This window comes from Callionymus lyra, chromosome 3 (assembly GCF_982586985.1).
Source record: "Callionymus lyra chromosome 3, fCalLyr1.hap1.1, whole genome shotgun sequence".
Classification (NCBI taxonomy): domain Eukaryota; kingdom Metazoa; phylum Chordata; class Actinopteri; order Syngnathiformes; family Callionymidae; genus Callionymus; species Callionymus lyra.
The window spans coordinates 6,759,292-6,786,816 of record NC_141820.1 but is presented as its reverse complement, the minus strand read 5'-3'; the positions used below and the strand labels follow the sequence as shown (position 1 = coordinate 6,786,816).

The 27,525-nt window shown below is 39.5% G+C and overlaps 1 protein-coding gene across 1 annotated transcript in view; it reads right to left on the bottom strand.

Moving 5' to 3' along the window:
- Window positions 1-10,675: 10,675 nt before the first annotated feature.
- Window positions 10,676-27,525, bottom strand: part of LOC148083137 (uncharacterized) — a 41,742-nt gene continuing 24,892 nt past the window's right edge. The window contains exons 13-18 of the mRNA XM_087785862.1: window positions 26,286-26,459; window positions 19,447-19,623; window positions 12,734-12,907; window positions 12,492-12,665; window positions 12,122-12,165; window positions 10,676-11,462 (exon numbers count right to left, since the gene is read on the bottom strand). Of these exons, the coding sequence (XP_087641988.1) occupies window positions 10,921-11,462; window positions 12,122-12,165; window positions 12,492-12,665; window positions 12,734-12,907; window positions 19,447-19,623; window positions 26,286-26,459 (1,285 nt within the window). The 3' untranslated portion in view covers window positions 10,676-10,920. The remainder of the gene's footprint in view (window positions 11,463-12,121; window positions 12,166-12,491; window positions 12,666-12,733; window positions 12,908-19,446; window positions 19,624-26,285; window positions 26,460-27,525) is intronic.

The window sequence follows — 27,525 nt, the reverse complement described above, 5'->3', positions numbered from 1 at the left end:
AGTAAGGTAAGGTAAGGTAAGGTAAGGTAAAGTAAGGTAAGGTAAGGTAAGGTAAAGTAAGGTAAGGTAAGGTAAGGTAAGGTGAGGTACGGTAAGGTAAGGTAAGGTGAGGTGAGGTACGGTAAGGTAAGGTAAGGTAAGGTAAGGTAAAGTAAGGTAAGGTAAGGTAAGGTAAGGTAAGGTAAGGTAAAGTAAGGTAAGGTAAGGTAAGGTAAGGTGAGGTAAGGTAAGGTAAGGTAAAGTGAGGTAAGGTAAGGTAAGGTAAGGTAAAGTAAGGTAAGGTAAGGTAAGGTAAGGTAAGGTGAGGTAAGGTAAGGTGAGGTAAGGTAAGGTAAGGTAAGGTAAAGTAAAGGAAGGTAAGGTAAGGTAAGGTAAGGTAAGGTAAGGTAAGGTAAGGTGAGGTAAGGTGAGGTAAGGTAAGGTGAGGTAAGGTAAGGTAAGGTAAGGTAAAGTAAAGGAAGGTAAGGTAAAGTAAGGTAAGGTAAGGTACGAGCCACATTCTCGCGGGTCTTTTCCTTTTTTAGGTATAACTGTAATAGTTGCCTGATTCATTGTTGGTGGTAGTTTTAAAGTTATAAGTGTTTCTTCAAATAATTTACTTAAAATAGGTGAAAGTTTATTGAAAACATTTGATAAACTTCAGTGGGAATCCATCTGGAGGTGCTTTTCCGCTTTGCATTGAGTTTATAGCTAGAGTTATGTCCTCTGTTGTTATTCTGGAGTCTATTACAGATTGTTCTTGTTTATTCATTTGGGGAATTTGCATATTTTCTAAAAAGTCCTCAATCTCCAATGATGTTGCAGAAGTCTCAGAGGTATAAAGGTCACTATAAAATGTTCTGAACTGGTCATTAATAGTTTGTGGGTGTACAGATGTCAAACCCTCGGCTGTATTCATTTCAGAAATGATACGATTTGCTGCCGTTTGTTTGATTTGGTGACAGTAGTCGAGCCACTTTGTCACTGTGTTCATAGTAGGTTTGTTTTGTTTTCAGGAGGAGTCTCTCAATTTGGACAGTGGTTAAATGATTGTATTCGGCTTGTAATAATTGTCTTTCATTGAATAAGGATGGATTAGGCTGAGATGCACGTTTTTTATCTAATTGTAATCATTTCTGCTGTATCTCATTGAGGCGTTTAGTTCTTTCTTTCTTGACATTTGCTGAAAGTGAAATAATTTGTCCCCTTAGATAAGCTTTGAGTGCCTCCCAGATTGAAGTGTAGGACATCCCGGGAGTAATATTGATGTCAAGAAAGAAATCAATTTGATCCGAGAGAAAATGTTGGAAGTTTTTGCTTGACAATAAGAGCGGGTCAAGACGCCATGTGCGTTGAACTGGTGCACTGTCTGGAAATGCTATGTCCAGTTGGACTGGTGCATGATGGGAAATCACAATACTGTGGTATTGGCATTTTGTTACACACGTCAAAATTCTGTTGTCTATCAGAAAAAAGTCTATCCTCGAAAACGATTGGTGGACGTGAAAAAAAAGAATATTGTTTGGTAGTGAGGTTTAATTTCCTCCAGGGGTCAGTAAGTGCATAAGATTGTTTAATGAGATTTACTGTATTTGCTGATTTTGATCAATTATTTTGAAGTTTAGTGGAGGATCTAACGTTGGCTCAGGTACGAGATTAAAGTCACCTCCTAAAATGATGTTATATTTGTTAGGATCTGGAATAGTTGCTATTAGTCTAGAGAAGAAGTGAGGATCAGTTAGGGCCATAAACATTAACTAGTGCCGCCTCAGTTCCAGACAATCTACCCACGACTATGACATATCTTCCCTTGTTATCAGATATGAAATTGTTTAGTTGAAAACAGACTCCTTTTCTGATAAGTATGGCAGCTCCTCTTGACCTATCCCCATAATCAGAGTGATAAATATGTTCTATCATCCCCTCTTTAACTTTGAGTGTTCTTCTGGACGTAAGTGTGTCTCTTGTAAGAACATTATCTCTCCACCTAATGACTTCAGGTGTGTAAGAACTTTGTTACGCTTAACAGGATGGTTCACTCCTTTTACGTTCCAGCTTATAAAACGTGTTGAACCTAAAGACAGTGGGTTGTGACTCATATTTTAATATGGGTGTAAATACACTTGTAACTGTATGGAGTAAACATAAACAAACAACAACAACAAATAATGCCCTTGAACAACAGAGAACAACCCCCCACACACCTGCCAATCTTCTCCAAAAAAAGAGGAGAGATCGCACCCCCTACCGTAAAAGGTATCTGCACTAACATGCTCAGGAAAGCTAAAGTTGGCCCCACAGAACTTGACTTATTACAATTAAGACACACTTCAGTTATAGTATTATTTATCATGAACATCTAATGACAAAAAGAACGACTCACATGATTGGTATTTAAATAACCAGCATCAACAAGGATAAACGAGAACATCAAAATAACATTAACTTGTATTAAACGTATAGAAAAAGTTGAATCAGTTATAATGTTGTTAAATCACTGTCTCACCGGAGTGTCTTCACGCGTCACGTGTCTCCACTGATGTTTTTGTTGACATACTCGCGCCTCTGCAACGGAGTGAAAGGATTTCTCCACGTTCTTGTACGTGATTCTGAAGCGGGCAGGAGAAGCAAATCCGAAGCGAACCCCGTCCACTCCACGAAGCCGACTCCTGACGTCATTGAACGCCGCGCGTGCTTTGGCAACACTTGTCGGGTCAGGAAACACTGAGATACTGACTCCGTCCACACTGATGCGTTGTTTGATCCGAGCGAGTCTCAGGATGTTTGCACAGTCCTGGAAGTAGTGAACGCGGGCTATGATGGTGTTTGACCGGCGTCCCTCTGTAGATCCAGGCGGGGAGAGACGGTTCTGTCCAGGAGCGTCCTTCAGATCAAAGGCTGCAGAAGGACACAGACTCGGTGTTGCATTCACGGGTCTCCGGGATTCCGACGATCCTGACGTTGTTTCTCCGCGACCTCGCCTCCAAGTCCTCGCATTTATTGTGAAGTTGGTCCACGACCCCCGCGAGCCGCTTCACCTCCTTCTTGAGTGTAACAACATCATCCGTGCACGTTGACAAACTTTCTTCCACATCCTTCACCGTAGCTTTCATGGCGGAGAGTTCAGAGGTCAGAGTTCAGAGTTGATCGTCGACCTGTACTCTTTGAGCTCCGCTCTCGCTGCAACAATATCCGCTCGAATCACCGCCATCTCGCTCTCCAACACTGCGCCAACTTCTGTTTGAAGGATTTCAACTAAATCCTTGCGCACCGAAGATAGTAGTTCCATCTTGAGCGACTCCCTCTCAGGAAAGCTACTTCAATGGAGCTCGGGGCTAAAGTCGGCGTCGAAGGCGAAGGCCTCGTTGCTTGAGTCGCTGTTTGCCTACCTTTGCTTGATTTACCAGCCATTTCAAAGTTTCGGTTTTTAGGCATATGGTTTAGCAAAGGTAAAATTTGAATGTTTTCCAAAAAGTGCGCTGAAAAAATTACTTTTATACAGTCGTTCTGTGGAGCTCCAAAAAACACGTCTACTCCATTGCTATGCTCAACAGCGCCCCCGTTTGTGGACTTTTGAGTGGAGATCCTCAGTAGCACAGAAGTCCAGCTGAGATGTCAAGAACCTCAACATCTTTACTGTCGTCATCAGTCAGCTGAGGTTCAAAGGTTTGTCTCGATGAATGTCATTCAGGGACGAAAGCAAACTTTTCTTCACAACAATCCAACGCGTAGAAAAGATCCAAAGAAGCAAAAGAGTCAAACATGTTTGATCCGAGACTGAATTGTTGAGATGCAGTGATTTATAAATGAAACTCTGCTTCATCCAATGAACAACTGAACGTTTGAGCTCGATTTAAGATGAAAATATCAACCATTTCACTGATTCATGAGGATCTTTTGGAGTTCATCAGATTTTGGGATGGATTTGTGGGTCAGTGTGAAAGTTCATCAGTGTCATCAGAACATAGAAGGATTCAACATTTCAAAAGTTCATACTTTGAATTGATTTCATCAAATGTTGCCTTGAAGGAATATTTTCAATCATTGAATTAAATAATGAATATATTAAGAAGTTCCATTTGTTTTTGTAAATAATTGAATTTAAAACGTTGGTCTCATTATGAACTGAATACGTTTGATTCTAAATACTATTGGATTTAAACGTTTTTTTGTTTTTGAATGACTGGAATTAAAACATCAAAGATTATGTCTATAAATGTTTTATTTTGAAAGTGGTCACATTTCAAAATAAATGATTCAAGAAAAACAATGCAATGCTTTTAAAAACGCAACAAAATGTCAATAAAAACAAATAAAAGTTTCAACATTTGAAATGTTCAATCGAAACATTCAATTTTCTGATGCCACTGATTTACTTCCAGAATCAGAACCGTGTGTTTTTGATTCTTACAGAAAGTTGAGTTTCTTGGAAAAGATGGTGATTGTAATCTACGACAGAGACGCTTGTGTTTGGTCCTACTGAGGGTTCAGGTTTGAAAACAATCATCTCACACTTGAATTCACCAGAAACTAACTTACTGAGTCATATTGTCTGAGACGAGCAGATCCTCAACCAGAGGAATCCATCCATCACTCTTTTGAAGCTTTGATTTCACTCTTTTCACCTACTTTAATGTCATTGATCGATTCGACTTTGTCAAATATTCAAGTGGAACAATTCACTCGATGATTTGGTTTACATTTCTAGAAACATCTCCTCGTTTATTGTTTGAAAAAACAAGTTGTTTTCTCACCATTGATTCGACAAACATGGTATTTTAAAATAGTGTATTTCATGAAAGATTGCAGTTCAATGAATCTAGTTTGTCTTCTTCAATTATAGGAACATTGTGTTCAAGAAAGTTCTTGAGAATTTAAACTTGATCAAGTCAAGAGACGTCAAGAGAGAAGAAAGCGTTAATACAGGAGAAATATGTTCAACTGGCTCCAAATAGTTGAGAGAAAAAGGAAGATATTGAGTTGAATCCAGAGAAAAACACGTATATTCATGTTAAAATGATTCAAACCCTGGGAAGAAGAATCCTCTGGAGATGTCAATCTTTTCTGACTGAGTCTCTCAGGAGACGATGTGTAGAAATAAGAGCTGTAAGTGCCGTACGTTGATGGTCCTGAAGGTACGAGTGTGATTCTTGCCACGGTACTCGGAGCAGGAGTGAGAAGCAGGAGTTTTTGGGTCGTAGCTGAAACTGAGAAGCTGACAATCAAACAAGGACACTTAACGGTGAATGTGATAATAATCCTGGACTTTTTTTAGCAGATGAATTCTAGCTACACTGCTCCTCAGACGCGCTCTGATCCAGGAATATTAAGGGCTACCATCTTCTTTTGACCTTCAGTGTTTTGTACCTTTGATCCAGTGTTTGCACAAACACATTCCTTGATTTGTGTTGACAAATCTTCACGTTGTTGAAGTGACCCCTTCCTCGCCACTTTAGCAATAATGTCAACGAAAAGATGCATATAGAGGCGGATTTACTCTTTTCAATGAAGACTTTTACATTTGAAACTGAAGCAAAGCAGTGTTTGTATGGAAGTGCATCAGTGTCATCAGAATATTGAAGGATTGAATTAAACATTGTTTCATCTTTTTTATTTAAGTTTTCCTTTATTAGTTTGAATCATCATTTGTACGTTGAAAGGTTTAATAAATTGATTAAATAAAAGGTAAATATACACAGTTTGATATTCTATTGACCATCATTAATTTTCTGAATACAATCCTTTTTTAATTCCTGATCTTTTGACTTCAATATAAAAATGTTGGTATAATAGTGAGACTTTTAACCAAAAGAGTCCTGAGCTACTTGATTCAACTCTCAGCCAATCATGCGACGCTCAGACGATCACATGATGTCGTAGAATCACTGGCGCGTCAATACATCATGGTGGATTCAAAGCAACAGCATTTTCTGGCGACACTTTTATACCAACATTTATATTGAATTTAAAAGACTATGAATTCCAAAATATTTGACTTTGGAAAAATCTTTTTATTCAAATAAAAAAAACACAAATCAAATTCAACCTTCAAGATACAAGTGATTGAATTCAATTCTTGCAAAAATAATGAAATGGTTCAAAATAAAAAACATTTCAATAAAAAAGTTTCATCATTTGTTTAATTCCATCATTGAATATTCAGATGACAGTGATTTACTAACAAATGTTCCGACCATGTGACCAGAGAAGAAGTGACGCAGATGAACTCAGTGACATGAACTTTTGTGTTGCTCAAACTAAAACTGTCCAGTTTCATCTTTGTTTTTTGCAAGCTCAGCAAGATTTTCTTGACCAGATGGATTTTTTTTACTGAATTTATTGTTTGTTTGTTCTCCCCGTGTTTGTGTGGGTTTACTCCGGGCACTCCGGTTTCCTCCCACAGTCCAAACACAGAGGTGGATTGAAAACTCTAAATTGTCCGCAGGTGTGAGTGTGTGAATGTGTGAGTCTGTGAATGAATGATTTTCTGTCACAACTGAGCGACATCAAAGCTGGACTTTAGGAAAGTTTAGTCGTCTTTAAGTAACAGTTTGGTAGATCAAGCCCGATGTGACCAAAGTCTTTCAACGACCACCTCGTGACCAGAGAGGATTTACTTGGATTATTTCTCCAAATGAGCAAAAAGTCCATTTGTGTGTGACCTTTGACCTCCCGCTGCCTCAGATGTGTGTATTTGTGACTGGGTTAGTGACACACAGTGAAGCTGGTGGACTTCTGTGCAGCTTTGAACATGTTTGGAGACGTTCTTTAATGTCCCTTTCATTTTGTGTTCAAGCATCAGGTCATATGGAACCTTAATGATCCATCAGTGCATCATTGTTCTATTCTTCTTCTATTATAATGATGTAGAACCACATTAGGTGGAGTCAGATTCACTGCTTATAAACAATATCAATGAACAATCACATCAGAGTCACATTATTATGGCAAATATCATTTATTTCACATTTGAATTATTATTGAGACAAAAATGCTTGATAAGGGTTAAAAGTTGTTTATTTGATAATTTATTTTTGAATAAAAGCACAAAGGTGTTCTGGGAAGGTTGTGTTATTACACAATGTCAATATTATTTAACACTTTATCTTGAAATGTATTATTAACACATTCAAAGACATTCTAATACTTTTATAGGACTTTATAGAAGAAGTTATGATGGTTTATGTTTGTCAACTTAAAACAAGCTTCATGAAGGTTTATAAAAAGTTCATTATTTTTCATAATTAATGCCAAAGTAACGACTGAAGTCACTCAGTGTAATTACTGTATTACAACTCAAGCAACCTTTAATTAATAGAGGGGTAAGAAATTATTGATGAATTTAAATATCACAATATTTCTATACACAACTAGACACTGTATTAATATTCAACAGAACTTTATCGGTTTTGTATCAACAATTAACATGCAAATATTCAGACAATTTTAACAGTCATGATTGTTTTTTTCTTTTTTTAAATCCAACCAAAATATTGCAAGTTATTTTATTTGTTTTTCTGTATCCTCTCGTCCTCAGTCTTCACCAGGATCTCGCAGGATTTTATTCTTTCTTTAATTACGAAGGAGGTAACGACTGTTGTCATCTGGCGGCAGGAAGTTTAATTTTTTAATTAACACAAAGATGAACATAATCAATCTTTTGTTAATGTTTAAGTATAAAAATCTAATTATTGTATTGTATTCACACAAAACTTTTTTTTTTTTCAATTAATACATTGGTGTTGAATATCAACACGGTATTGCAATATTTCAGTGTATTTTCTTACTTAAATCTTATAATAAGTTGACGTGACTATAAAGCATCATATCTTCTTCTATAAAGTTGTATAAATGTATAATCATGTCTCATGGATTTGTTGTCGATGTATTATACCAGACCTTGATAGAAAGTTCTCACCACACAGTCCTAATGATTCTCAATACAAGGTTTGATGTTGAAGTTCTGCAGGATCATTGACTGAAGTGTACAAGGCTGCACGGCTGAGTGGTGGAGGTGTGTCGGAGAGACCCTCGTACCTGCCACGGGAGACTGGTTCTATTCAAGGATGTGGACAAACAAGAATCTTACTGGTGGGCTCCACGTAGATCTAGTTATGCAACAAGTGATTCCTGAGGGAAGTAGATTTCATAGACACACGAGCCAGACCTGCAATACACAGAAAGTCCCATGTCCTGGGAGTCCAAGGTCTTGTCTGCTGCTATGAAATACTTCTCTATCTGTATCAAGTGCATTACACATAAACTGTATTTTGTTATACAGAGAATTTGACAGTGTATAGATGGAGAGAAATATGGCTTTATGATGCTTGTTCAGTGTTATTTATGAGAAATAAAAACCTGTCAACTTTGCCTCAGTGTTCTCTCTTCCTCTCTCTGACGTCTGTTGCTTATATCGGACTCTATCGCTCCAGTGTTGGTCCCAAACCATTTGACACTGACAAGCTAGCAATCTTTTGTTAGCATGTCGTCTTGCTAGCTGTTCCAGAGTCTATTATGGAGCCTCGACTTTTAGCAAAGTCTGCGTAAGAAGCACAGTCTTCACCAGCTATTCAACAGATCCGACCCTTCAAGCCTTTTAGACCATCATCACTAAATAATGTGTTTATTCAAATGGTTTAAACTGTACTTTTCCGCGACACTTTGCGTCACTTTTTAGTAGAGGTGTAAGAACATATCGATTGACTTCAATATAGTGAGATTACTTTTCACAATACCGTGTCAGTTTTTAACCGCACCGTCTCGATTTGTGTTTTTTTTATTTGGCTTTCAATCATTTATCATAATTCATTCATGCTTTATTTCAATAAAGTTAGTAAGTCATTGTAGTGATTATAACCTTTATAAAAAAGGTTTACTTTCAGAACATCTAAGTTCTGGTCGATTTAACTGTAACATTGTCTTCAGGTAAAAATACCTGAGGTTGGAGAACCACCTTTGATTTATAGTACAAAGGAAACTATTACATTTATGAGGATAATAATTAAATAATTGTTATTATCAATGAACTATGAAACTGTAATTTGAATCAATCTCATTAACTGAAGTCACTACTTGTTTTTCGTGATTATTTGTTCTTCACTGAGTAAGAGGCTCTTAAATTGACAGTTAATCACACCAAAATAGAAACGCGAACAGCGATGTAACGTTTTATGAATTAACTTAGTGAACAACAACTTTAAAAAGACATTTAACTGTTGCTGATTTAAATGTTTTTAAAATTAATATTTGTTTTCACACGTAGTTGGATTTTCTTAATCCAATAATTTAGTAATAAATATTCTAAATTCAATATTTTCTCATTTGTTTCCTTTTGAATTCAGTATAAAAATGTTGGTATAATTGTACCTTCAGACAAAACCAACAGAGAACTGATTTAATTGAACGAACTTTCAGCCAATCACAGGAAGCACAGACGATCATGTGATGACGTAGAAACACACAATTAAGTAGCTCCGGGAAATTCAAATTCAAACACAAATTCAGCCTTAAATATAAAAGGTGTTGAATCATATTCTTAAAGAAATAATATTTAATAATCGATTAAAAGTTTCAACAGGTGAACATTTTAATGTATTCAATATTCTGATGTCACTGATAAACTTCCATATCCAGCCTGGATGGATGAACAAATGTTGAGTAGTTTGAATGGAAATGTTGTGTAAAAACTAAATGTGAACAGTTGTAATAAAATCCTCCTCCAGGCTGACTGTGTCAGATGATGTTGAAGAGGAGCAGTGATGGATGTGGCAGCAGTGAAGGAGGAGAGAGAAGCACCACTGGCTGCTGCATGTATATCTACACTGTGATCATGTGACCTTCTCACTCCAGCTCGGTGGAACCAGGAGTCATTTTCACAATCCCTCCATCAAACAGAGGCCACTCCAAAGTCCACCAGTAGAACAGAGCAAACGTGTTACCAGAAGATACAAACACGTCTCAGATCTGTGTCGGCGTCTAACCTACCCTGTGAGGACGAGCCTCGTCCCAAAGTCTGACCACGAGCAGCACATCCACGACCACCAAGAACATTCTTTCTGACGGGACACTTCTCACCGAGGGCTTTGTGTGCTGCCAAAAATACTAGTGTGCGAGTGTAGAAGTACATGTTGGTTGATGGAGGTGAAGGATAACACAGATGTAATAACTGTGAGGCTTTTATGGGAGAATATCAGAATATTGAATGATTGAATTTAACTTTTCTGTCACGATCTTTAATAAACGGAACCCAAGAGCGAGTGAGAGTCTCAATTATTTATCAAGTTTGGAGCATCTGCCTTTGATACCTCTGGAATGTTTTGTCCTCCTTTTATATCCAGTCAGTTCTTTACGCTGCCGTCTCCCTCGTCTCAGCATCTTTTGAACACCACATTGATGACTTTTAATTAAAGCTGTTATTTCATCTCCTAGTTTGAATTGGTCCATGAACGCACCACTTACCGTGTGGATGTGAAGTTTAGAGCGTCAGTCGACAGTTTAGCTGCTGAAGTTACTGCTGAGTGTCAACAATAGAGTCAATGATCAACTTTTGCTTCAGTTCAGAGACGAGTGTTTTCTTTGATTGTATTTCAGGTCGTCAGGTTTATGCTTCATGGAGACTGATGCACTTTATTGTCAGAATAAAAGAGAAAGAAGTGACAGAAGTATGAACGCTACACTTCATATTCATGTTGTCACGTGTGTGCATCATTAGAACATCAACCATCAGAAGATCCTGACATGTGCTCGGCTGTACTTGAGCTTCAACTCTTACAGTCGACTGAACAACAAGTGATGAAAGAGAAAGTTTCTTCAACAATTCTTCACATTCTTTCTTCCTTCAAAACAACACGTTTGTTTCAGGAGCAGATTTCTTCTTTCCTCACTGTCAGCACTTTTCATGATGATTGACAGCAGCTACACACGTTTGATGGAGGAACACACTCACATCCTCAGCTCACGCACACACACTGAAGAACCAGAACCAGGAACCTCTTTGAGTCCAAATCCCAGGTACAAAGGTTCAGTGGAGATGAAGAAGGTGTTGAGGGGTATATGACCATTAGAGGAGTAACTGTAAAACTCCAAATATCCAGATTCAGGATCGTTGATCTCAACTCTTACTCTGTGAGAGACTTTTCGACTCTTGATGACAGTTTCTATCTTATTGTGACAGAATTTATATCCTTCATCATCAGAGCAGCTCAGACTCCAGGAATAACGGTTCTGTCCAAACTCAGACTCGTCTTCTTTCCCTCCGTCTCTTCTGAGAGTCAGTGCGATAGAAGCTCCTCCTCTCCACTCCAGCTCCCAGGAACATGGTCCAGTCACAGCTTCTCTGCTCATCACCTGAAGACACCGGTGGAATCTGTCGGGATGGTCCAGATAATCCTGATCCTGCGTCACAAGTTCCACCGTCCTGTTGTCGTTGGACAGTAGGAGGCGCCGGTGTGCTGTGTCCGGGTCCAGTGAGAGTGGACGGAAGTCTGAGAGAAGAAGACACGAGAGGTGATGATGGTGGAAGAACTTTCTCTTCAAGACAATCATGGACTCAGTGTCCCAGCAAGCCAGGGAGGGCTGCTCTGTTTGTTGACATCTAGTGGAGATCATCATCGAAGTGAAGTCTTCTGAGACTGGGACCACCTCCAGAGAAGAACCAGGAGAACTGGAACATCCCATAATAATCGTGAGGAGATGACTGTCACATTTGATTGACACCAGTGTGTCCATATCAAGTCAGCAGCTAAACTAGCATGTAGCTAACATGATGTTTCTTCATGTTGTTGAAACATCTCTGCGTTCATCTCCACCATCATCCAGGTGAGATGCTGCACTGAGATCTTCTCACTCCACTGAGAACGTGATGATCTTCATTTGCACTCTCAAGTCAAAGAGTAAAAAGAGTGAATGAATGAGTGTGAGATGATGAGGAAAGTCAACATTGCTGCTTCTACATCTGCAAGGAGGCTCCTCACCAGCTGCTGCTGGACACCATGTTGGTGACCAGTGTTCTGGGCAGTGACCTGGACTTGATGAAGCTCCATCAGCAGATTCAAGTGTAACATGAAGTCACCAACATCACAACTGCTCCACGAGAAGCTGACAGAGTTGAGGAGTTCTCATCCATCAATCAAATCAAACTTACACTTCTCATCTCCAGATGTTGATCTCTGTGGTCCACGATCCAGCCTGGAGGAAGAAACATTGAGAAGATCAGATTCATTTGACTTCAGATGTTTCATGACTTCATGCTGCTAAGTGGACGTTCTTTCATGACTGTGTTGACCACAACAAAGATGGATCTAGAAACACTCGCTCAGTCTCCACTGTCTCCTTGTTCTTCCACTGGTGTCCAGCAGGAGAACATGGAGAAGCTCTGAGAGTTTGATTCATGTGCTCAGTTCAGATGAAGAGTCTGATCAGCGTCACACACTCACATCTCTCTGCTTCTGATCACATGTTCAGTCTGAAGATCTTTGGAGCTCAGTCAGTGAGTTCTGCTGCTCCGTCCATACCTGAGAGTCTCCAGCCTCCAGTCTGGACTCTCCAGTCCAGCAGACAGCAGCTCCAGTCCTGGTCCTCCTGGATGATTGTATCTCAGGTCCAGCTCTCTCAGATGGGACGGGTTAGATGTCAGAGCTGAGGCCAGAGAAGAACAACCTCCTGCTGAGATCAGACACCCTGACAGACTGTAATGAAGGAGAAACAGTTTCATTAAATCATGAGACCAGAAGAACTGAAGACATGATGTTCTGACCTGAGAGTCTCCAGGTGACAGTGTGGACTCTTCAGTCCAGCAGACAGCAGCTCCACTCCTGGATCCTGCAGGTCGTTGTGACTCAGGTCCAGTTGAGTCAGACTAGAGGACGGAGAGCTGAGGACTGAGGACAGAAGTGAACAACTTCTCTCTGTCAGTCGACAGTCGATCAGCCTGTGAAAGAGACGAGTGTCGTCAACAAGTGACTTTTTCTCTATTTTGACTTGAAAGACTTGATTTGAGGAAACACTGAACTCTTTACATTCATAAGATCATCACATGATTGTGTGAATATTTGAAGACTTTTCTATCAATCAGGATCAACTTGATCAAACACATGAAATAATGATGTTTTCATCAGTTCAACACTTTCCTGACTTTGTTTCATTATTTATAAAAGTGTCACATGATACACAGAGACTGTTGTGAGAGGATTGATGTTGTTTTTATACCAGAAACAAACACAAGAGAAGAAGAAAAACTAAAGTCACAATAGAAATAAATGAATAAAAGTCATGAGAAAAACAAAGATGTTTGTAGATTATTTTTGAAGGTTGTTTATCAATCAATACATCGATCAACTTGTTTTCATCTGGTGACACCTTTTATTTGTGATTCATGAAAATGTCTCAATTGAAGATTTCTATAAAGTTTTCTTTCTATAAACTTGTTATTTTCTACTTCTAATTATGTTTTCATTCATCAAAGTCTTCAAAGTTTCCCTCCATCATTGTTCAAACATGTGTCGTTTCTTTAAATCTCCAGGTTTCAAATGTTTTCTCTGTATTTCCAGGTTTGAATATGGAGGCCTGCGAGGGTCAAATCAAGAGTTTACTCACCTTTTCATTGATATTTGGAAATAATCTCCTTCCATGTTTCAAGACAATACTTTTGGCAGAGATGGAGACTCGAGTCACACCTATGACTCGTGACTGAGACTCGTTATTTGTGACTCGAGTCAACTGGGACTTATTCATAGTGACTCGACTCATACTAGTTATTTGTGACTCAAGTGTCGACTAGGACTAGTGATTTATGACTCGAGACTTGACTCAAACTAGTGATTTATGACTCGAGACTTGACTCAAACTAGTGATTTATGACTCGAGACTTGACTCAAACTAGTGATTTATGACTCGAGACTTGACTCAAACTAGTGATTTATGACTCGAGACTTGACTCAAACTAGTGATTTATGACTCGAGACTTGACTCAAACTAGTGATTTATGACTCGAAACATGACTCAAACTAGTGATTTATGACTCGAGACTTGACTCAAATTAGTGATTTATGACTCAAGACTTGACTCAAATTAGTGATTTATGACTCGAGACTTGACTCAAATTAGTGATTTATGACTCGAGACTTGACTCAAATTAGTGATTTATGACTCGAGACTTGACTCAAATTAGTGATTTATGACTCGAGACTTGACTCGGACTAGTGATTTATGACTCGAGACTTGACTCAAATTAGTGATTTATGACTCGAGACTTGACTCAAACTAGTGATTTATGACTCGAAACTTGACTCAAACTAGTGATTTATGACTCGAGACTTGACTCAAACTAGTGATTTATGACTCGAGACTTGACTCAAACTAGTGATTTATGACTCGAGACTTGACTCAAACTAGTGATTTATGACTCGAAACTTGACTCAAACTAGTGATTTATGACTCGAGACTTGACTCAAACTAGTGATTTATGACTCGAGACTTGACTCAAACTAGTGATTTATGACTCGAGACTTGACTCAAACTAGTGATTTATGACTCGAGACTTGACTCAAACTAGTGATTTATGACTCGAGACTTGACTCAAACTAGTGATTTATGACTCGAGACTTGACTCAAACTAGTGATTTATGACTCGAGACTTGACTCAAACTAGTGATTTATGACTCGAGACTTGACTCAAACTAGTAATTTATGACTCGAAACTTGACTCAAACTAGTGATTTATGACTCGAGACTTGACTCAAACTAGTGATTTATGACTCGAGACTTGACTCAAACTAGTGATTTATGACTCGAGACTTGACTCAAACTAGTGATTTATGACTCGAGACTTGACTCAAACTAGTGATTTATGACTCGAAACTTGACTCAAACTAGTGATTTATGACTCGAGACTTGACTCAAACTAGTGATTTATGACTCGAGACTTGGCTCAAACTAGTGATTTATGACTCGAAACTTGACTCAAACTAGTGATTTATGACTCGAGACTTGACTCAAACTAGTGATTTATGACTCGAGACTTGACTCAAACTAGTGATTTATGACTCGAGACTTGACTCAAACTAGTGATTTATGACTCGAGACTTGACTCAAACTAGTGATTTATGACTCGAAACTTGACTCAAACTAGTGATTTATGACTCGAGACTTGACTCAAACTAGTGATTTATGACTCGAGACTTGACTCAAACTAGTGATTTATGACTCGAGACTTGACTCAAACTAGTGATTTATGACTCGAGACTTGACTCAAACTAGTGATTTATGACTCGAAACTTGACTCAAACTAGTGATTTATGACTCGAGACTTGACTCAAACTAGTGATTTATGACTCGAGACTTGGCTCAAACTAGTGATTTATGACTCGAAACTTGACTCAAACTAGTGATTTATGACTCGAGACTTGACTCAAACTAGTGATTTATGACTCGAGACTTGACTCAAACTAGTGATTTATGACTCGAGACTTGACTCAAACTAGTGATTTATGACTCGAGACTTGACTCAAACTAGTGATTTATGACTCGAAACTTGACTCAAACTAGTGATTTATGACTCGAAACTTGACTCAAACTAGTGATTTATGACTCGAGACTTAACTCAAACTAGTGATTTATGACTCGAGACTTGACTCAAACTAGTGATTTATGACTCGAGACTTGACTCAAACTAGTGATTTATGACTCGAGACTTGACTCAAACTAGTGATTTATGACTCGAGACTTGACTCAAACTAGTGATTTATGACTCGACACTTGACTCACACTAGTGATTTATGACTCGAAACTTGACTCAAACTAGTGATTTATGACTTGAGACTTGACTCAAACTAGTGATTTATGACTCGAAACTTGACTCAAACTAGTGATTTATGACTCGAGACTTGACTCAAACTAGTGATTTATGACTCGAGACTTGACTCAAACTAGTGATTTATGACTCGAGACTTGACTCAAACTAGTGATTTATGACTCGAGACTTGACTCAAACTAGTGATTTATGACTCGAAACTTGACTCAAACTAGTGATTTATGACTCGAAACTTGACTCAAACTAGTGATTTATGACTCGAGACTTGACTCAAACTAGTGATTTATGACTCGAGACTTGGCTCAAACTAGTGATTTATGACTCGAAACTTGACTCAAACTAGTGATTTATGACTCGAGACTTGACTCAAACTAGTGATTTATGACTCGAGACTTGACTCAAACTAGTGATTTATGACTCGAGACTTGACTCAAACTAGTGATTTATGACTCGAGACTTGACTCAAACTAGTGATTTAAGACTCGAAATTTGACTCAAACTAGTGATTTATGACTCGAAACTTGACTCAAACTAGTGATTTATGACTCGAAACTTGACTCAAACTAGTGATTTAAGACTCGAAACTTGACTCAAACTAGTGATTTAAGACTCGAAACTTGACTCAAACTAGTGATTTATGACTCGAGACTTGACTCAAACTAGTGATTTATGACTCGAGACTTGACTCAAACTAGTGATTTATGACTCGAGACTTGACTCAAACTAGTGATTTAAGACTCGAAACTTGACTCAAACTAGTGATTTATGACTCAAGACTTGACTCAAACTAGTGATTTAAGACTCGAAACTTGACTCAAACTAGTGATTTAAGACTCGAAACTTGACTCAAACTAGTGATTTAAGACTCGAAACTTGACTCAAACTAGTGATTTAAGACTCGAAACTTGACTCAAACTAGTGATTTATGACTCGAGACTTGACTCAAACTAGTGATTTATGACTCGAGACTTGACTCAAACTAGTGATTTAAGACTCGAAACTTGACTCAAACTAGTGATTTATGACTCGAAACTTGACTCGGACTAGTGATTTATGACTCGAAACTTGACTCAGACTAGTGATTTATGACTCAAAACTTGACTTGGACTAGTGATTTATGACTCGAAACTTGACTCGGAATAGTGATTTATGACTCGAAACTTGACTCGGAATAGTGATTTATGACTCGAAACTTGACTCGGACTAGTGATTTATGACTCGAAACTTGACACGGACTAGTGATTTATGACTCGAAACTTGACTCGGACTAGTGATTTATGACTCGAGACTTGACTCGGACTAGTGATTTATGACTCGAGACTTGACTCGGACTAGTGATTTATGACTCGAGACTTGACTCGGAATAGTGATTTATGACTCGAGACTTGACTCGGACTAGTGATTTATGACTCGAAACTTGACTCGGACTAGTGATTTATGACTCGAAACTTGACTCGGAATAGTGATTTATGACTCGAGACTTGACTCGGACTAGTGATTTATGACTCGAGACTTGACTCGGACTAGTGATTTATGACTCGAAACTTGACTCGGACTAGTGATTTATGACTCGAAACTTGACTCGGACTAGTGATTTATGACTCGAAACTTGACTCGGACTAGTGATTTATGACTCGAAACTTGACACGGACTAGTGATTTATGACTCGAAACTTGACACGGGCTAGTGATTTATGACTCGAGACTTGACACAGACTAGTGATTTATGACTCGAAACTTGACACGGACTAGTGATTTATGACTCGAAACTTGACACGGACTAGTGATTTATGACTCGAGACTTGACACAGACTAGTGATTTATGACTCGAAACTTGACACGGACTAGTGATTTATGACTCGAAACTTGACACGGACTAGTGATTTATGACTCGAAACTTGACTCGGACTAGTGAATTATGACTCGAGACTTGACTCGGACTAGTGAATTATGACTCGAGACTTGACTCGGACTGGTGAATTATGACTCGAGACTTGACACGGACTAGTGATTTATGACTCGAAACTTGACTCGGACTAGTGAATTATGACTCGAGACTTGACACGGACTAGTGATTTATGACTCGAAACTTGATTCGGACTAGTGATTTATGACTCGAAACTTGACTCGGACTAGTGAATTATGACTCGAGACTTGACTCGGACTGGTGAATTATGACTCGAGACTTGACACGGACTAGTGATTTATGACTCGAAACTTGACTCGGACTAGTGAATTATGACTCGAGACTTGACTCGGACTAGTGATTTATGACTCGACACTTGACTCTGACTAGTGTTGTGTGACTCGACACTTGACTCGGACTAGTGAATTATGACTCGAGACTTGACTCGGACTAGTGATTTATGACTCGAAACTTGACTCGGACTAGTGAATTATGACTCGAGACTTGACACGGACTAGTGATTTATGACTCGAAACTTGACTCGGACTAGTGAATTATGACTCGAGACTTGACTCGGACTAGTGATTTATGACTCGACACTTGACTCTGACTAGTGATGTGTGACTCGAAACTTGACTCGGACTAGTGAATTATGACTCGACACTTGACTCTGACTAGTGATGTGTGACTCGACACTTGACTCGGACTAGTGATGTGTGACTCGACACTTGACTCGGACTAGTGATGTGTGACTCGAAACTTGACTCTGACTAGTGATGTGTGACTCGACACTTGACTCGGACTAGTGATTTATGACTCGAAACTTGACTCGGACTAGTGAATTATGACTCGAGACTTGACACGGACTAGTGATTTATGACTCGACACTTGACTCGGACTAGTGATGTGTGACTCGACACTTGACTCGGACTAGTGATGTGTGACTCGACACTTGACTCGGACTAGTGATGTGTGACTCGACACTTGACTCGGACTAGTGATGTGTGACTCGACACTTGACTCGGACTAGTGATGTGTGACTCGACACTTGACTCGGACTAGTGATGTGTGACTCGACACTTGACTCGGACTAGTGATGTGTGACTCGACACTTGACTCGGACTAGTGATGTGTGACTCGAGACTTGACTCGGACTAGTGATGTGTGACTCGAGACTTGACTCGGACTAGTGATGTATGACTCGACACTTGACTCGGACTAGTGATGTGTGACTCGACACTTGACTCGGACTAGTGATGTGTGACGAACAAAACAACAAGAGAAAGGAAGAGAGAAATCAAGAATGGTGACAAAGACGAGTAGAAATGAAGAGATAAGAGCAGGATGTGTGATGACACTGTTCAATATTGTGATGATGATATGACTTGTGATGAAGAAGAACATGTTTCAGTTTTCATACAGTTCCTGATGTGTTTATCACACATGCTCACATCACCATGAACATTACCCTGCATTGAAATCTAGAAACAGAACAAGTTAGAACATCACAAGTGTCACTCAAATGTCTTTGAATGTATTTGAGATCAGTAAATATGTGTCAACATACTGAACAGCACGACCCCAGCAGAAGTCAAAATAAACAAAGTTCAAGTGTCAGAACCTGCTGAAGACTGATGTCACTTAGAATCAGCTGCTTCATTGAAGAACAAACTGAAGACAAAACTTTGACTCTCTGGAGTCTCACCTCTGACTTTCACATTTCAGCTCTGAAGCTGTAGAAATGATGTTCTGACCTGAGAGTCTCCAGGTGACAGTGTGGACTCTTCAGTCCAGCAGACAGCAGCTCCACTCCTGGATCCTGCAGGTCGTAGTTCTGACTCAGGTCCAGTTGAGTCAGACTAGAGGACGGAGAGCTGAGGACTGAGGACAGAAGTGAACAACTTCTCTCTGTCAGTCGACAGCAGATCAGCCTGTGAAAGAGACGGAAACGTCAACAAGTGACTTTTTCTCTATTTTGACTTGAAAGACTTGATTTGAGGAAACACTGAACTCTTTACATTCATAAGATCATCACATGATTGTGTGAATATTTGAAGACTTTTCTATCAATCAGGATCAACTTGATCAAACACATGAAATAATGATGTTTTCATCAGTTCAACACTTTCCTGACTTTGTTTCATTATTTATAAAAGTGTCACATGATACACAGAGACTGTTGTGAGAGGATTGATGTTGTTTTTATACCAGAAACAAACACAAGAGAAGAAGAAAAACTAAAGTCACAATAGAAATAAATGAATAAAAGTGATTTATGACTCGAGACTTGACTCGGACTAGAGATTTATGACTCGAAACTTGACTCAAACTAGTGATTTATGACTCGAGACTTGACTCAAACTAGTGATTTATGACTCGAGACTTGACTCAAACTAGTGATTTATGACTCGAGACTTGACTCGGACTAGAGATTTATGACTCGAAACTTGACTCAAACTAGTGATTTATGACTCGAGACTTGACTCAAACTAGTGATTTATGACTCGAGACTTGACTCAAACTAGTGATTTATGACTCGAGACTTGACTCAAACTAGTGATTTATGACTCGAGACTTGACTCAAACTAGTGATTTATGACTCGAGACTTGACTCAAACTAGTGATTTATGACTCGAGACTTGACTCAAACTAGTGATTTATGACTCGAAACATGACTCAAACTAGTGATTTATGACTCGAGACTTGACTCAAACTAGTGATTTATGACTCGAAACATGACTCAAACTAGTGATTTATGACTCGAGACTTGACTCAAATTAGTGATTTATGACTCAAGACTTGACTCAAATTAGTGATTTATGACTCGAGACTTGACTCAAATTAGTGATTTATGACTCGAGACTTGACTCAAATTAGTGATTTATGACTCGAGACTTGACTCAAATTAGTGATTTATGACTAGAGACTTGACTCGGATTAGTGATTTATGACTCGAGACTTGACTCAAATTAGTGATTTATGACTCGAGACTTGACTCAAATTAGTGATTTATGACTCGAGACTTGACTCGGACTAGTGATTTATGACTCGAGACTTGACTCGGACTAGTGATTTATGACTCGAGACTTGACTCAAATTAGTGATTTATGACTCGAGACTTGACTCAAATTAGTTATTTATGACTCGAGACTTGACTCGGACTAGAGATTTATGACTCGAGACTTGACTCGGACTAGTGATTTATGACTGGAGACTTGACTCGGACTAGTGATTTATGACTCGAGACTTGACTCGGACTAGTGATTTATGACTCGAGACTTGACTCGGACTAGTGATTTATGACTCGAGACTTGACTCAGACTAGAGATTTATTACTCGAGACTTGACTCGGACTAGTGATTTATGAATCGAGACTTGACTCGGAATAGTGATTTATGACTCGAGACTTGACTCGGACTAGTGATTTATGACTCGAGACTTGACTTAGACTAGTGATTTATAACTCGAGACTTGACTCGGACTGGTGATTTATGACTCAAGACTTGACTCGGACAAGTGATTTATGACTCGAGACTTGACTCGGACTAGTGATTTATGACTCGAGACTTGACTCGGACTAATGATTTATGACTCGAGTCTTGACTCTGACTAGTGATGTATGACTCGAGACTTGACTCGGACTAGTGATTTATGACTCGAGACTTGACTCGGACTAGTGATTTATGACTCGAGACTTGACTCGGACTAATGATTTATGACTCGAGTCTTGACTCTGACTAGTGATTTATGACTCGAGACTTGACTCGGACTAGTGATTTATGACTCGAGACTTGACTCGGACTAGTGATTTATGACTCGAGACTTGACTCGGACTAGAGATTTATGACTCGAAACTTGAGTCGGACTAATGATTTATGACTCGAGACTTGACTCTGACTAGAGATTTATGACTCGAGACTTGACTCGGACTAGAGATTTATGACTCGAAACTTGAGTCGGACTAATGATTTATGACTCGAGACTTGACTCGGACTAGTGATTTATGACTCGAGACTTGACCCGAACTAGAGATTTATGACTCGAAACTTGAGTCGGACTAATGATTTATGACTCGAGACTTGACTCTGACTAGTGATTTATGACTCGAGACTTGACTCTGACTAGTAATTTATGACTCGAGACTTGACTTGGACTAGGGATTTATGACTCGAGACTTGACTCGGACTAATGATTTATGACTCGAGTCTTGACTCTGACTAGTGATTTATGACTCGAGACTTGACTCGGACTAATGATTTATGACTCGAGTCTTGACTCTGACTAGTGATTTATGACTCGAGACTTGACTCGGACTAGAGATTTATGACTCGAGACTTGACTCGGACTAGTGATTTATGACTCGAGACTTGACTCGGACTAGAGATTTATGACTCGAAACTTGAGTCGGACTAATGATTTATGACTTGAGACTTGACTCTGACTAGTGATTTATGACTCGAGACTTGACTGGGACTAGTGATTTATGACTCGAGTCTTGACTCTGACTAGTGATTTATGACTCGAGACTTGACTCGGACTAGTGATTTATGACTCGAGACTTGACTCGAACTAGTGATTTATGACTCGAGACTTGACTCGGACTAGAGATTTATGACTCGAAACTTGAGTCGGACTAGTGATTTATGACTCGAGACTTGACTCGGACTAGTGATTTATGACTCGAGACTTGACTCGAACTAGTGATTTATGACTCGAGACTTGACTCGGACTAGAGATTTATGACTCGAAACTTGAGTCGGACTAGTGATTTATGACTCGAGACTTGACTCGGACTAGTGATTTATGACTCGAGACTTGACTCGGACTAGTGATTTATGACTCGAAACTTGACTCGGACTAGTGATTTATGACTCGAAACTTGACTCGGACTAGTGATTTATGACTCGAAACTTGACTCGGACTGGTGAATTATGACTCGAGACTTGACTCGGACTAGTGATTTATGACTCGAAACTTGACACGGACTAGTGATTTATGACTCGAAACTTGACACGGACTAGTGATTTATGACTCGAAACTTGACTCGGACTAGTGAATTATGACTCGAGACGTGACTCGGACTAGTGAATTATGACTCGAGACTTGACTCGGACTGGTGAATTATGACTCGAGACTTGACACGGACTAGTGATTTATGACTCGAAACTTGACTCGGACTAGTGATTTATGACTCGAAACTTGACACGGACTAGTGATTTATGACTCGAAACTTGACTCGGACTAGTGATTTATGACTCGAGACTTGACTCGGACTAGTGATTTATGACTCGAGACTTGACTCGGACTAGTGATTTATGACTCGAGACTTGACTCGGAATAGTGATTTATGACTCGAGACTTGACTCGGACTAGTGATTTATGACTCGAAACTTGACTCGGACTAGTGATTTATGACTCGAAACTTGACTCGGAATAGTGATTTATGACTCGAGACTTGACTCGGACTAGTGATTTATGACTCGAGACTTGACTCGGACTAGTGATTTATGACTCGAAACTTGACTCGGACTAGTGATTTATGACTCGAAACTTGACTCGGACTAGTGATTTATGACTCGAAACTTGACTCGGACTGGTGAATTATGACTCGAGACTTGACTCGGACTAGTGATTTATGACTCGAAACTTGACACGGACTAGTGATTTATGACTCGAAACTTGACACGGACTAGTGATTTATGACTCGAAACTTGACTCGGACTAGTGAATTATGACTCGAGACTTGACTCGGACTAGTGAATTATGACTCGAGACTTGACTCGGACTGGTGAATTATGACTCGAGACTTGACACGGACTAGTGATTTATGACTCGAAACTTGACTCGGACTAGTGATTTATGACTCGAAACTTGACACGGACTAGTGAATTATGACTCGAAACTTGACACGGGCTAGTGATTTATGACTCGAGACTTGACACAGACTAGTGATTTATGACTCGAAACTTGACACGGACTAGTGATTTATGACTCGAAACTTGACACGGACTAGTGATTTATGACTCGAGACTTGACACAGACTAGTGATTTATGACTCGAAACTTGACACGGAGTAGTGATTTATGACTCGAAACTTGACACGGACTAGTGATTTATGACTCGAAACTTGACTCGGACTAGTGAATTATGACTCGAGACTTGACTCGGACTAGTGAATTATGACTCGAGACTTGACTCGGACTGGTGAATTATGACTCGAGACTTGACACGGACTAGTGATTTATGACTCGAAACTTGACTCGGACTAGTGAATTATGACTCGAGACTTGACACGGACTAGTGATTTATGACTCGAAACTTGATTCGGACTAGTGATTTATGACTCGAAACTTGACTCGGACTAGTGAATTATGACTCGAGACTTGACTCGGACTGGTGAATTATGACTCGAGACTTGACACGGACTAGTGATTTATGACTCGAAACTTGACTCGGACTAGTGAATTATGACTCGAGACTTGACTCGGACTAGTGAATTATGACTCGAGACTTGACTCGGACTGGTGAATTATGACTCGAGACTTGACACGGACTAGTGATTTATGACTCGAAACTTGACTCGGACTAGTGATTTATGACTCGAAACTTGACACGGACTAGTGATTTATGACTCGAAACTTGACACGGACTAGTGATTTATGACTCGAAACTTGACTCGGACTAGTGATTTATGACTCGAAACTTGACACGGACTAGTGATTTATGACTCGAAACTTGACACGGACTAGTGATTTATGACTCGAAACTTGACACGGACTAGTGATTTATGACTCGAAACTTGACTCGGACTAGTGATTTATGACTCGAAACTTGACACGGACTAGTGATTTATGACTCGAAACTTGACACGGACTAGTGATTTATGACTCGAGACTTGACACAGACTAGTGATTTATGACTCGAAACTTGACACGGACTAGTGATTTATGACTCGAAACTTGACACGGACTAGTGATTTATGACTCGAAACTTGACTCGGACTAGTGAATTATGACTCGAGACTTGACTCGGACTAGTGAATTATGACTCGAGACTTGACTCGGACTGGTGAATTATGACTCGAGACTTGACACGGACTAGTGATTTATGACTCGAAACTTGACTCGGACTAGTGAATTATGACTCGAGACTTGACACGGACTAGTGATTTATGACTCGAAACTTGATTCGGACTAGTGATTTATGACTCGAAACTTGACTCGGACTAGTGAATTATGACTCGAGACTTGACTCGGACTGGTGAATTATGACTCGAGACTTGACACGGACTAGTGATTTATGACTCGAAACTTGACTCGGACTAGTGAATTATGACTCGAGACTTGACTCGGACTAGTGATTTATGACTCGACACTTGACTCTGACTAGTGATGTGTGACTCGACACTTGACTCGGACTAGTGATGTGTGACTCGACACTTGACTCGGACTAGTGATGTGTGACTCGAAACTTGACTCGGACTAGTGATTTATGACTCGAAACTTGACTCGGACTAGTGAATTATGACTCGAGACTTGACACGGACTAGTGATTTATGACTCGACACTTGACTCGGACTAGTGATGTGTGACTCGACACTTGACTCGGACTAGTGATTTATGACTCGAAACTTGACTCGGACTAGTGAATTATGACTCGAGACTTGACACGGACTAGTGATTTATGACTCGACACTTGACTCGGACTAGTGATGTGTGACTCGACACTTGACTCGGACTAGTGATGTGTGACTCGACACTTGACTCGGACTAGTGATGTGTGACTCGACACTTGACTCGGACTAGTGATGTGTGACTCGACACTTGACACGGACTAGTGATGTGTGACTCGACACTTGACTCGGACTAGTGATTTATGACTCGAAACTTGACTCGGACTAGTGAATTATGACTCGAGACTTGACACGGACTAGTGATTTATGACTCGACACTTGACTCGGACTAGTGATGTGTGACTCGACACTTGACTCGGACTAGTGATGTGTGACTCGACACTTGACTCGGACTAGTGATGTGTGACTCGACACTTGACTCGGACTAGTGATGTGTGACTCGACACTTGACTCGGACTAGTGATGTGTGACGAACAAAACAACAAGAGAAAGGAAGAGAGAAATCAAGAATGGTGACAAAGATGAGTAGAAATGAAGAGATAAGAGCAGGATGTGTGATGACACTGTTCAATATTGTGATGATGATATGACTTGTGATGAAGAAGAACATGTTTCAGTTTTCATACAGTTCCTGATGTGTTTATCACACATGCTCACATCACCATGAACATTACCCTGCATTGAAATCTAGAAACAGAACAAGTTAGAACATCACAAGTGTCACTCAAATGTCTTTGAATGTATTTGAGATCAGTAAATATGTGTCAACATACTGAACAGCACGACCCCAGCAGAAGTCAAAATAAACAAAGTTCAAGTGTCAGAACCTGCTGAAGACTGATGTCACTTAGAATCAGCTGCTTCATTGAAGAACAAACTGAAGACAAAACTTTGACTCTCTGGAGTCTCACCTCTGACTTTCACATTTCAGCTCTGAAGCTGTAGAAATGATGTTCTGACCTGAGAGTCTCCAGGTGACAGTGTGGACTCTTCAGTCCAGCAGACAGCAGCTCCACTCCTGGATCCTGCAGGTCGTTGTGACTCAGGTCCAGTAGAGTCAGACTAGAGGACGGAGAGCTGAGGACTGAGGACAGAAGTGAACAACTTCTCTCTGTCAGTCGACAGTCGATCAGCCTGTGAAAGAGACGAGTGTCGTCAACAAGTGACTTTTTCTCTATTTTGACTTGAAAGACTTGATTTGAGGAAACACTGAACTCTTTACATTCATAAGATCATCACATGATTGTGTGAATATTTGAAGACTTTTCTATCAATCAGGATCAACTTGATCAAACACATGAAATAATGATGTTTTCATCAGTTCAACACTTTCCTGACTTTGTTTCATTATTTATAAAAGTGTCACATGATACACAGAGACTGTTGTGAGAGGATTGATGTTGTTTTTATACCAGAAACAAACACAAGAGAAGAAGAAAAACTAAAGTCACAATAGAAATAAATGAATAAAAGTGATTTATGACTCGAGACTTGACTCAAACTAGTGATTTATGACTCGAGACTTGACTCAAACTAGTGATTTATGACTCGAGACTTGACTCAAACTAGTGATTTATGACTCGAGACTTGACTCAAACTAGTGATTTATGACTCGAGACTTGACTCAAACTAGTGATTTATGACTCGAGACTTGACTCAAACTAGTGATTTATGACTCGAGACTTGACTCAAACTAGTGATTTATGACTCGAGACTTGACTCAAACTAGTGATTTATGACTCGAAACATGACTCAAACTAGTGATTTATGACTCGAGACTTGACTCAAATTAGTGATTTATGACTCAAGACTTGACTCAAATTAGTGATTTATGACTCGAGACTTGACTCAAATTAGTGATTTATGACTCGAGACTTGACTCAAATTAGTGATTTATGACTCGAGACTTGACTCAAATTAGTGATTTATGACTCGAGACTTGACTCGGACTAGTGATTTATGACTCGAGACTTGACTCAAATTAGTGATTTATGACTCGAGACTTGACTCAAATTAGTGATTTATGACTCGAGACTTGACTCGGACTAGTGATTTATGACTCGAGACTTGACTCGGACTAGTGATTTATGACTCGAGACTTGACTCAAATTAGTGATTTATGACTCGAGACTTGACTCAAATTAGTTATTTATGACTCGAGACTTGACTCGGACTAGAGATTTATGACTCGAGACTTGAC